A 12,755-nucleotide genomic window follows, 5' to 3' on the forward strand; every position below is an offset into this window, starting at 1 on the left:
TTACTAATCCCCCGAACCTTAACTACATAAAACCCATACCTTTCTAAATGAATGCCTAAACGCATGTAACCCAACCACTTAGTTTTTAGTTTTTTCCCACAGAACCAAGGATAAGATTTACTGCTCCATTCACTTCCTGGTTAACTTATTACTTAAAAGTCCTGTATCTCGGCTCCTGTGTACTTTTTTTTTTTACTATGTATTTTTGGCCGAGACATGTTATTTTCAAAGGCGTATAAAAGCGAACGGGAGGTCGCGATGACTTTTCTTTTCTTTTTCGGAAGCACAGTGAAACCCTCTGAAAACAAGTCTGGCAGTGAAAGAGTTAATAATGCAGTGCATCATGGATAGTGTCCTGCAAAAGGATCAAGTCTAAGCGCTACATAAGCAACATGTCACTATATGAAGAAACTGTATTAATATATGTTATTATACTTCATGGTGCTGAACAGCAGTGGAGCGTTTTGATTTCTCCATCCTCTGCCCCTGGATGTTCCAAGTCATTTGGAGGAACATGGGTTTGAACATAGAAAGCTCATGGTCTCTGTGGTTTGCCTCTGGTGTGTGTTCATTTTTTCTCTTTTTTTGGGCTCTCTCTCCCTCGTTTCCCTCTGTGTCGAGTACAGATGTGCATGGGTTGGTGTACTGTGTGTGTGTGTGTGTGTGCTTGTCATTGCGCGTGGCTCTCAGCAGGGAAAATAAGGGGTTGCTCATTGCCTGGAACAGCCAGGCGTGGTTTTGGAGGAAAATAAGGCCCCAGCACCTTTTTGATGTGTCCCCATCTCATTCATGTGCTGCCAGTCTGTTGGCTTCCACCAACCCCTCCGTTTGTCTGATGGATTCAATGGCCAGAAAAATTACAGCTCTTTTTCACCAGCCTGCCGAAAGGCACAAAACTGTGTGTGTGTGTGTGTGTGTGTGTGTGTCTCTTTTGTGCTAATGCACTTAAGTGTTTTTGTGTGTTGCTCTCTGTTCAGTCCCCCCCTAATTGCTGTGATGGGTCTGCACATTCACTCACACCCACTTGTCCGGTTCTCCCCTGCCGAGCGCCCAGTCCATGATTTTCGCTCCGGCAGCTGTGGAGGAAACAAAAAATCTGCTGGGTCCTTTTTGGGGGATTTTAGGGCAGCTAAAACTGTGGGTCCTGCAGGGTCGCCCGGTCAGGCAGGCTGCTCAACTGGAAATACAATACATGACACACACGCAAGTGCACACGCAAAAGAAAAATATCCAAGTGCGCAAGCGGGACGTCCTAAATACAAAGACCATCATGCAGACACAGACAGTCGCTCGTACACACACAGACACACACACAGACACACACACACACACACACACACACACAAACACGCACACGCACGCATAAGCATGACAAACCGCCTCCCCTGTTGCTTGGGAGAATAAACCCTTGAAGTGGCGGCTTTTCCCCCAAAAGAGTGACGTCCAGCTCTGCAGAATACATCGCCTTACTGGAAGAAACTCTTCTGGAACAGCATCAGACGATAAGAAGGAACTGAAATGTTAATGGCTGGTCTAGAACGTGGCCATATGTTGATGACGCATTTTACCATTTAGGAGAATATGACTTGTTGTATGTTGTAATATTTTGATATTTACTTTTGTTTTACATGCTGCTGAGATGAGATTTGTTAGGGAGGCTTTGCTGAAGATGCTGTATATTTTCATGACCTAAACACAATGATTTGATTATTTGCTGTCTGCATTTATGGTTTATGGTTCACTGGCTGAATTTGAAATGATGCTAAATCATACCACCTTACAAATGATTTGCAGTAAAATGAGTATAGGAATTCATATATTGTAACTAAGTACCTTTCACTCAAACCCTTGGTCACAGCTTCCTTGCCTCTAGTATGAATTCATGTCACACAATTTAACACATCCTCTGGATTAGTGTTTTATATTCTATATGTATGGTACGTTCTAGGAAGTTAAGACAGCTTTGTTTTCAACAGGGAACCTGCAGTTAACTGTGGCATATATACTCTGTTAAAAATGGGGGAAAGTGTAGCCTGATCATTGATATCATATCGCAAAGCAATATTGTGCAATATGGAGCTATTCCTCGCTGTGTGTGTGTGTGTGTGTGTGAGAGGTGGATCATAGTCACTGTGTGCTCTACTACTGCATCTGTAGGCCATTTCAAGCCCCACGCGCACACGCACAAACACCACCTGCGCTGCTTGTAGTTGTCGAATGTCCTTTCCCCCCCAGACATCTTTTTTGACACTGCTAGGTCTCTCACATGGCTTTCGTTTTCTTCCTTGCTATCTACGCACGCACGCACGCAGCCACGCACGCACGCACGCGTATGCATGCGCATACTCCATCTCTCATCTTGAAACTCTGTATTTCCTGCCCAAAGTGCACCATACCAGACGAAAGCGAGTGACCATATTGTAATTATTGTAACTGTCTATGAAGAAGAGCCATATACAGTATGACTTTAAACACCACAACTTCTACAGTATAACATTCATTTTAGTAGTCTGTGACTCTGTATTGGCTCCATTGTCATTACAGTCTTTACGGAAGGAACGCTGAAAAAGTAGGCAGTTAGGGGTGTTTTGCTCAGAGCGACACTGGGGGGTGAACTGTCATCATCACAATATCAACATGTGCAATACACATATGGCAATAGACTTAAATATCGCAAAACAGATGTAACGGATGTATATTTGAATATACGTATATGTGTGTGTGTGTGTGTGTATATATATATATATATATATATATATATATATATATATATATATATATATATATATATATATATATATATATATATATATAGCTATTCATTGTCTGGGTTCTATGTTAGCAGCAAACCTAAGGCAGAACGACTGTATTAAAACTGTGTACTTCAGTATTTGTTTACTTATCGTGAGTCATATCATCATTCATCGCAATATTCAACAATGATATTGCATGTTTTCCTAATGGCATGCCGCCCTAGTATATAGTGCAAGGTTACTGCCTATGGCTACTTTTCACAATGCATTATGATTATGGGATACAATGAGTCCACTCAATCGGGTAAAGTAATTCTCACTACACATTTGGACAGCACTACAAATTGGCAAACTCACTAAATACAGTAGATATATAGTGAGTGATTTCAGATACTGTACAGCCTAACAGTTGGGTCAAAAAGGTTAGAGGTCAAAATTACAACAAGTATCAGGAAAGGAAAGATGTAGAAGAACTGATGATGGTGTTGGGTGGGTTTGTAGCACCTTCCGGTTTTTCGTTTATTTTTTTGTCATTGTGACTTTATGAAGTGAGCAATTGCTTTTCGATATCCATCCCCCAGCATGTGCATTGCCTTATTTACACAAAAGTCTTCCTGAAACGGATTGAAAAAATAACATTGCTGTCACCTCATAAAGTTGTTCTGGGAAAAAGTACGATGGTGATTGCTGACATTACATTACATTAGTCATTTAGCAGACGCTTTTATCCAAAGCGACTTACAATAAGTGTATTCAACATAGGTAGGGAATGAAAACTACTAATCACCAGAAGTCTTTAGTGCATTTTTTGCAAAAACAAGCAACCAAGAGTATACCTAGCGCTAAGGTAAAAGTGCAATATATCAGCTACCTATTTCCTTAAACAGATGAGACAAAATAGCTAAATCAAATGAGCATGAGCTAAAACAAATAAGTGTATCGACTAAACAAGATCCAATAAACAATACAACAATAGAAAACAAGCGTTCGTACAACTAGTTAACAACAACTGACCAAAGGAACAGTACAGCTCTGTGTCTTGTTTTAAAAGAAAGTTTAACAATAGAGTTCTATAACTTATGTATATAAATGGATTTTAGCTACGGTACATGTTGGCTTTATGTGAAACTATCTCCTTCTGTTTTACCTGTTTTGAAATCATAGGCCAATCAAAGTCTCAATTCAATATCACTTTAAAATCCAGAAAGCATCCTTGAATAGGATATATCTGTAAATGGCTATTGAACCAAATGTCACATTGTGTGTTGTTGAATGTCTGAGATAGTTTGTCATCCTCCAGCCCTCTATAGTTTGTCAAATTGGGTGACAATTTAGCACCAGCCAAATGCTGCTCAGTCATTAATCATGGGTCATAAGCTGCTAAGTGGTTGGTATGTGGTCACAAATTCAGCAAGTAACCAGCCATCATTTTGGCTTTCATTTCTGTTATACTAACCTATTTGGCTGCTAAATGAACAAGTCTGTGGTTTGTGGATCTAGTTTCCTGTCCTGTTTGCACGGCTCTGCTGTCCTTTGCAATCTCTAACTCAGCATTGCGTGCCAGTTGTCTTATTGCATGTGGAACTGGTTCTCTTATGCATGTATGTGTGCACTTTTATAAAGGGGATGAAATCCCCATATCATCATAATGTCTGAAATGAAATTAGTCAGGGCACAGATATCCCTTGTTATCTGCAATGCAAATTGCAGATAGCACCGGTGGTGTCAACCAAAGGGTCTGTCTGCGTGCGTTGAGTGAGTGTGTAAAGCACAGTGTTTCGCTCAGGTTTACCCATGCTGATGGGCCATGCCATGGGGGGGGGGATTATTTGTTTCCCATAACACTACCGTGCTGTATATAGCTCATTCAGGAATAGTTGCAGAATGTGCATCTTTATTTTTGACATTCTTGGGAAGATTCAAATGTATTCTCAAATTAAATTGAATAAAACACTGGCTGTCAGTGGCCTGATGGCACATAACTAGATAAATAACATATTTTGTGGGGGGGGGCAATGGTAGGGGAAACACTGTAACAGGATAGGATAAATCTTTATGACCCCAGGAGAGAAATTCAGGGTTTGTCTGCGTGCGTTAGTGTAAAGCAGTACTTAAAAGCGTCTGTCTGTGTGCGTGAGTGTAAAGCAGTACTAAAGGGTCTGTCTGTGTGCGTGAGTGTTAAGCGGTGTCAAGGGGGCCTGTCGGTGTGTGAGTGTGTAAAGTAGTACTAAAGGGCCTGTCTGCGTGTGTTAGTGTAAGGATCTCTTATAGGAAGTTACTACATAGTGTCTAGTCTAGTGTCTGTCACTCTCACTTCTCTTTTCAGCCTTTAAAGCTCCTTGACAAAAAACATTTGCGTGTATGTGTGAGAGAGAGTGTGCATGTTGGTGTGTGTACTTGTTAGAGATGACTGGTAGGTCACAATGGTCAGATTTCCCCTGTTGCCACACAGTACCCATTTCTCTGACAGTGCACAGTAAAATCTGGAGTATTCATTTAACTCTGAGAGGGCAACTGACCAAGAATAAGCACAGAATAAGCTCTTATAGCCAAGAAACAATATGAATAGATTTTTTAACCATGCTTTGCTGCTGGGTGCAGATGGTATTCCTGTTTGCTTTGTATACTCTACTTAGTTTATTACAAGTCTTGGATCTAACTCTCCGTGTCTGCCAGAAACACGTCAGACATAGAGCAATTGAAGAGTTGCACAGTCTAGTGCTGTAGGTGAAACAACATGGCCCTAATTCAAAAACTCAAGCACTTTAACAGCTGCATATTTAATTTCCTATACCCTGTCCAGTTTATTCTCACGTCATAATAATTAGGCACATCCATGTTTGTTTTTCATCATTTAGTCATGTAGAATGGGTCTTTAACAATAGCTAAGACTGGTGAGAGTCTGAGAACCCAGACAAAGAGAGATGCGCCCTGGGTCTTTGTAACAAATCCACAGTCTGCCCTGTTGAATAATGAGACTGTGGGCTTTTCTCTCGCTGCAGAATTTGTTTTCGTCCAGAGTTGAAAAAATATTACTCATTTGAAGTGGCGCAGTCAGAGCAAGTCTGTCATTTGATGTATTCCCAAGTCGCAACACTTGGCGTCGACTCCCGGCGCTTAAAAAACGGGCTGCTAAAATTCCATCTGATTGTTGCCAACTGTTTGAATATGTGGTTATCTATTGTGTGGTTATTTTCGGGAGCAGCGAAATGAGTAGCCAGGCAGAGCACAAATGACAATACTCAAGGAGCCATTCTGCGTGACATCTTCATCCCGCAGCGAGCCATTTCTGCCCTGACGGGAGTGGTCTCTCACTGGATGACAATGCCCCTCCATCTACAGCGGTCAGTGGAATGGTTTGATGAGCATGAAACAATGTAAACCATAAGCCATGGCTGTCACCGACAATCAACAGAACCCTTATTGGAGATTGTGGAGCCTCAAACGAGGGAGGCCCTTGGAGTTGGATTACAATTGAAATGCTGTATGTATCAGGTGAACTTTTCTGTCACTGGTCCATTGCAACTTCCCTGGTGGCTAGTGGTGGCCCCCAGGACAACCACTTTGACTCTCGTGTCCCTATTTTGGGCATGGCAGCATTATACAGTATGTCAACGTGTCGCGATGCAATGCATCAATGCAAGCATTGTGAGCTTGTAGATCGGCTATTCAAAAAGAAATAATAAAAATAATAATTTCAAATGATTTAGAAATGGGGCTTAAAGGAGAATTTGGAATTTTGGAATGGCCCCGATTCACAAAGAGGGTCGTAAATATGGGGTAAATAAAGTTCGTAAAGGAGGTCGTATTTTTTGTACTCGCAAACTGACGTGCAATTCACAAAGGGTTTCGTATATCCCAGAGACGTGCGTATGACCAGGTTGGTCTGCATCCAACAGCATCCAACTTTAACGTCACTTTACGGCACAGTAAAGTAAGCGAATTTGGCCTTATTTTTCTGTAAAGTTGCTTGTAAATATTGGTAGCTGTGGGGTGCGGTTCTTTTGGCTTGTTTCTAAAGTGTAGTTGGTTATTTGGGCTTGCTTCACAATTGTTCAATTATTTTAACCGGTGGTTCTCAAATATTTTTATGTCATGGACCCCCAATTTAATATGTAGGCTAATTAATCCCTATAAGCCCCATCTGAAAATGTGTTGTGCCAGCTGGAGCCCCTTACCAGATTTGTGTTGTTAGAATGTTTAAAAAATCTTCCAAATATTCCACATTTTATTGCAAGTTTTTCTTTGAAAATAGCAGATCTATAAGCTCACAACGCATCACGAAGCGCTTTGAGCTTGTAGATTGGCTTGTAGATCGGCTATCTCCAATGTATACACTACAGTATATAATTTCAATGTATACAGTATATATATATATATATAGGTTTACAGTTCTCATATGGCTAGCTTCTTTTGGGCTTAGTTTCATAGACCTGGTTGCTTATTTCTCTCACAAAATCTGGCAACACCGGAGCTGCAGGAGTTTAACTTCTCGTCCAAACTTACAGATGTCGGCCGCATTGCCTTGACACCGACAGAGAACTTGAACATCATTCTGATCTGTCTGGAAGCGAGTCCCACTATTGCACAATGGATCAGCTGAACGTAATGTGTAATGTTTACAAGGTTTAACCCCGCCAGCAAATAATAGACTAATAACCTGGAAAGGATATTTTATAAGCCTTTTCTACTTAACATTGCTCACGTTTACCGAGGTAAAAAGATGATGTTGAAAATAAATCCAGGGCATACAAGTGGAACGCTGCTATCCGATTATGGACCAGAGCTTATTGATTACTTATTGATTAAATTAGTCAATTTTTGATTAATATATCGCTGTCCTACGTCGGAATGGGGAATGGTCTTCTGGACACAGCTTTCATCCACTATAGTTTCCTCATCAGATGGTAAGATTTATTAGGCTGTTGTGTGTGTGGTGTTCATGTGATCAATATACAGTAGAGTAGCCTACAGTAGGCTTTACAAATTAATACCGCGGCACGGACACTGGAGGTGCGTCGATCAGTCCCTCCGCAGTTTCATTAAGGCATGATAGCCTATTTTCATTATTACGTGACACTTTGGCTTAGATGGCCCACTGGCATACACACTGAGGGACCTAATAATTCACTGATAGCCTAGAAAATAAATAAAAAGCGGTGGAATCTACATCATGTCTATATTATGTATAGGCTACAAGCAATACATCGTTTGACATTTATTTTTATTTCTTTATTTATATGTGTTGACAGATGTTGGGCACATACATATTTTATTTGAGGTTTGCCACTGTTGTAATTGATTTTGGCATGAAGAATAAAGCATTCTAAAGACGCACATTTCAGCCCTGGTAAGACAGCCTCGGGGCTGACCTGAGAACGTGCGCACCTGACGCACAAAACACAGACCAAAAAACTTTCATGAATCTGACTGCAGGTGTAGGATTTGTCTTAAATGCCGGTACGTACAAAATATGGTCGTAAATCGCTTTGTGAATCGGGGCCATTGGTACAGTAGAAAACTCCATCCCGGGTCCGATCTAACGCAAGGCCTATCCGTGCACGTTTTAAGCTGTGGCGGACCCGGGATGGAGTTATGACATTTTTCTACTGTACCATTCATCCTAAGATATCATAACAACATATAAAAGGTAAGAAAACCGTGGTCCAAAATTCCCCTTTAAGCGGTTATGGCTGATTTATACTCGAGGATACTTGATACTTGATTGTGTTGCTTGACGAGAGAAATGTGTTGCATCATTATTTTCGAGCCTTAGCATTATGTGCACCATTACAGTACATGGAAGTGACAACAATTTATAACCGGACACAAATGACCCTCACAGCCACCTTTAGCATAAGGGGTATATTAATGTACAGAATATGAGCAGAACTTTATATATTTTTTCTTCCATAAAAATAAATCAAATAATCTGCACAATACATGAACAACAGTTGTGCATGCCATCGTGAAGAGATCATTGATTTGGAAATGGAATCAGATAAAATAAAATCCAATGAGTCGTGTGTGTGTGTTTGTGCGTGTACCTCAAACCCCTACTGGGCTCTGTGGCGCCCTATCTCTGATGTCATCCTTTCTGCGTGGCTGCCTGGGTCACAGCCATTATCAGAGGTGTCCAGTGATAGGTTCCCTGTAGGCATGACATCATCGCGCTCGGACATCATGTTCCACATTTAATCAGCCAGAGCTGTAATCTCTGGGGTACTCCAGGGGTTCGTGTGTGTGTGTGTGTGTGTGTGTGTGTCCTACCAGAGTGTAGCCTACATTTTGGACTATGACTCATCTGAATGTTCATAAAACAATCTATCTGCCCAAAGAAAATCCATGGTGGGTAGATTAGAGACGGGCTTCTCTTTTTGCTGAAGTATTTATGTGCCCCTGTCGATGTATAGAGACACGCAATACTTTTATCGACAGTGAAGCCAAATGAAACGCAGTTGAATTCTAATGGGGGCTCTCGAGTGTTCACGGAGCTTTTTAATAATTGAGAGAATGAAATATAGAGCGCAGCGCTGTCCGATTCTGTCAGAAAAGGCAAATATCCCACACGATTGGAAAAGTAATTTTCTCGATTGCACGCTGAAATAATGAAAAATAAAAATGACCCTCACGCTCCTGCCAGACGGCTCAGCATACCCCTCCCTCCCCCCCATCCGTCCTCCTTTTCCTCCGTCACCCCTCCTCCTGCCCCATCCATCCGTCCTTCTCGTGTCTCGGGGGCCCCTTACTTTCCATAACAAAGGCCTGTCTAACCCGAGCGTGCGGCCTGCTATTGCGTGGCAGAGTGGAAAGCTCTCTGTGTGTGTGCGCGTGTGTGTGTGTGTGTGTGTGTGTATGTGTGTGTGTGTCAGTCAGTCCTCCTGAGCCGGGACCTCTCCGAGCAAAACGGCGTGTCAGGTGTCATTGACATCTGTGCAAGCGGTCCTTGTGTGTGTGTCTGTGTGTACATTGTGACCATGTGTGTAGTACTGCGTTGTTATTGTGCATGTCATGTGGTAGATCGTCAACCCCCACTGCTTCGGCCACATGAGCTCTACTGGTCCCAAAAAATATTGAATTAATTTCTCTGTGTGAGTCAGTGTTGTGTGTGTGTGTGTGTGTGTGTGTGTGTGTGTGTGTGTTGGGGGGGGGGGGGGGGAGTGTTTGGCCTGGCTGACAGAGGTAATTGGAGCACGGACCTTGCAACATTTTGACACGAGATGTGGATTCTTTGGCGGTGAGCTCAGCGCTTGCTGTTTCCCCTTTCCTTCTCGTTCTCTCTCTTTATTTCCACTTACAGACACTCTGTCCTCTCCCTCCCTCTCTCTCTCTCTCTCTCTGTACTGTCCCTCTGAGCCGTTCACTAACGGTTCACCCCCACAGCTTGGTCTTATTGGACGGTGTTGTTGACACCACATGGATCCTGAGGTGTTCCAGGGGTGACTGCAAATGCATGCACGCGGCACATGCTCTCTCTCCGTCCATATTACACATCTCTTTTTGTTTTCTGTGTATGTGGCCTGCTCATCCAGTTGGCTTTGTTTTCATGCGCGCAATAACACAGTGATTGAACTTATTATTACAGAATAATTCCAAATTCCTATTGAGCTGCTTACATGAGATACCTAAAGAGCTATTCCATTCATATACCTGCTTTTTACATTTCTGCTTCTACTTTTCATTATGTAACTAACTGCCGTGTGGTAGCCCTTCTTGCTACATTCGTGCACATTTTGCACCCAGTTTTTGGATTGCAAGCAAGTTCACAACCATCAAAGGAACTGAATACAGATGCTTATGAGGTAGAGCGGTCATCTTATCTGGGAACTGGAGGGTTCCCGGTTCCCCAGCTCCGATTGGCATCATGTCGAAGTGTGCAAGACACTGACTGAACCCCTAACTGCTCCAGTGAGCAGATTGGTGCCTTGAATGGCTGTCTGTGCCTTCGGGGTGTGAATGTGTGTATGAATGGTTGAATGCAATGCACATCGCTTTGGATTAGTGTTGGGCTGTTAATTTTTCTTTCTCCAAACCATCAAACCGTACCCCAAAAATACTGCAGTATACAATATTACCAGGTGATTAGAAAAATTATAACAAGAACAAAACATTGCAGGGAGCTGGATAGAGTTCCAGTTTTAATTACTTTCACAAAATGTAGACTAAAGCTCAAAATTATTGAACGGCATTAATACGTTGTCTAACAAATAATAATAATCAGTACCCGTTGGTTCACTTGTAGTCTCGATGACAGACCTGTCATTTTCCTTCCAAAAGTTCACTTTATTTCATAGAAGAGAACATTAGATCCATGGATGCAGTTAAGGTCGATGTTATTTGTCTGTTTTCTTAATTTTTACACACTGTTTTTAACAACTTGATCCATAATACTACATCAGGACGAACCATATTGTACTTTCTCATCTGATCCATAATACTACGACTATGAGTCATAGTCACCCATTTAATCCATTATACACGTTACATCACGTCTCACTAATGCTAATGTTGACACTATGCACTTCCAAAGAGAAACGTCCTGCGTGCATGCGCTCCCCACTGCCGTATGTACCGTAAAGAACATAAGGGGGTAGGAGAGGTAACACAACTTGTGTCTAGTTGCCTTTTGCTCCGGCTTTATTTTTGGACCACACCTCCGGTCTCTTCCACAGAATCATGTAACAACAGCAGCACATTGATGAACACTGCTTCTCTGTCTCCCTCTTCTCCATCCACAGAGAAGCGATGAGGAATTACCTGAAGGAGCGGGGCGACCAGACTGTCCTGATCCTGCATGCCAAAGTTGCACAGAAGTCTTATGGCAATGAGAAAAGGTAGGTCCACCTCTGTGACATCAACACCAGCCAAAACGTAACGGCTTGGCTCACCAATAACTTGATTAAAGGTCATTTACGTGGACTGGCAAAGTGTACGAGAAGAAAATGGGGTTCAAGCTAATGAGAGGGACACCTAGGAGTGAAAACGGAGAAGATCCATGCACATGGCGCTCCAGTCCACAATAGGAGATAGTAGTCGGAGAGGAGGAAATGAACCTCGGCCACATGCAGGTGAAGGTCATCCAGGGCCGGAGGGAAGGGGTACAGGGACCAAAGGAGAGTGAGGGGGGGTTGGTAGGTTCGCAGGTTAGAAGCACAGGAAATAAGAACGGGTTTAGGGGCCTCGTCCTGGTGAACCCCCGTGGAGGATCAGAGTGCACGGGAGGGGTCGGGAGGGAGTGTAGTCAGGCACGAGACTGCCAGGGCTGCTGAGACTCCCTGGCTGAGTTGGGTACGGCATGAGGAAAACACACACACACACACACACACACACACACACACACACACACACACACACACACACACAGGGAGCACAGGTTGGTTCACCATAAAAGGAACTTGCGGCTCTGCCATACTTGGTGACACTAGTGGTTGTTATAACTCCCAGGTGAGGCGTGCAGCAGACTTTCTACAGTTCAAAGTTGCGGATAGCTGGCTGCCTGTCGAAGACCCCCGACTCCCTCTCTTTCTCCTCTGTTTTTGTCTTCTCTCTCTCTGTCCCACACTTTCTCTCTCTGTCTCTCTGTCTCTGTCTCTGTATCCCTGTCTCTGTATCCCTGTCTCTGTCTCTGTTCTCCCTTCCCCATCCGTTCGTCCTCAACCTTGTTTTCTTGGCCCGATACGCAGTGCTGCTTGGGATCTCATCAGGCCTATCTCTTGGTGAATCAGGCGCTGCTGCTGGCCAACTCTGAGACACCTCAGAGAGTTGGATCACGAGAGGAGGAGGTGGAGGAGAAGGAGGTGGGAGGCGGAGGGGATGGAGAGTGAAGGACGGAGGGATAGATTAGATGATGCTGAATTCCTCAGCTGATGTCTGCTGTCTTGTCCAGTTAAAGTCATGCAGGCAAGGCCGGGAGTAGTGAGAGGAGCCAGTCAAACGCCCCTGGGAGGCGTGTACCTCGACACAGGACAGCACACACACCGATACTTTTCCCTCCTTCATCTT

At 43.1% G+C, this 12,755-nt stretch overlaps 1 protein-coding gene across 3 annotated transcripts in view; it reads left to right on the forward strand.

Moving 5' to 3' along the window:
* Window positions 1-12,755, forward strand: part of rbpjb (recombination signal binding protein for immunoglobulin kappa J region b) — a 67,486-nt gene that overhangs the window by 37,596 nt on the left and 17,135 nt on the right. For all 3 annotated transcript variants that reach the window (XM_080452158.1, XM_080452160.1, XM_080452159.1), the window contains exon 3: window positions 11,492-11,587. In XM_080452158.1, coding sequence (XP_080308284.1) covers window positions 11,492-11,587 — 96 coding nt within the window. The remainder of the gene's footprint in view (window positions 1-11,491; window positions 11,588-12,755) is intronic.

The sequence above is a fragment of the Gymnoscopelus braueri genome, assembly GCF_963280865.1.
Source record: "Gymnoscopelus braueri genome assembly, chromosome: 15".
Taxonomy (NCBI): domain Eukaryota; kingdom Metazoa; phylum Chordata; class Actinopteri; order Myctophiformes; family Myctophidae; genus Gymnoscopelus; species Gymnoscopelus braueri.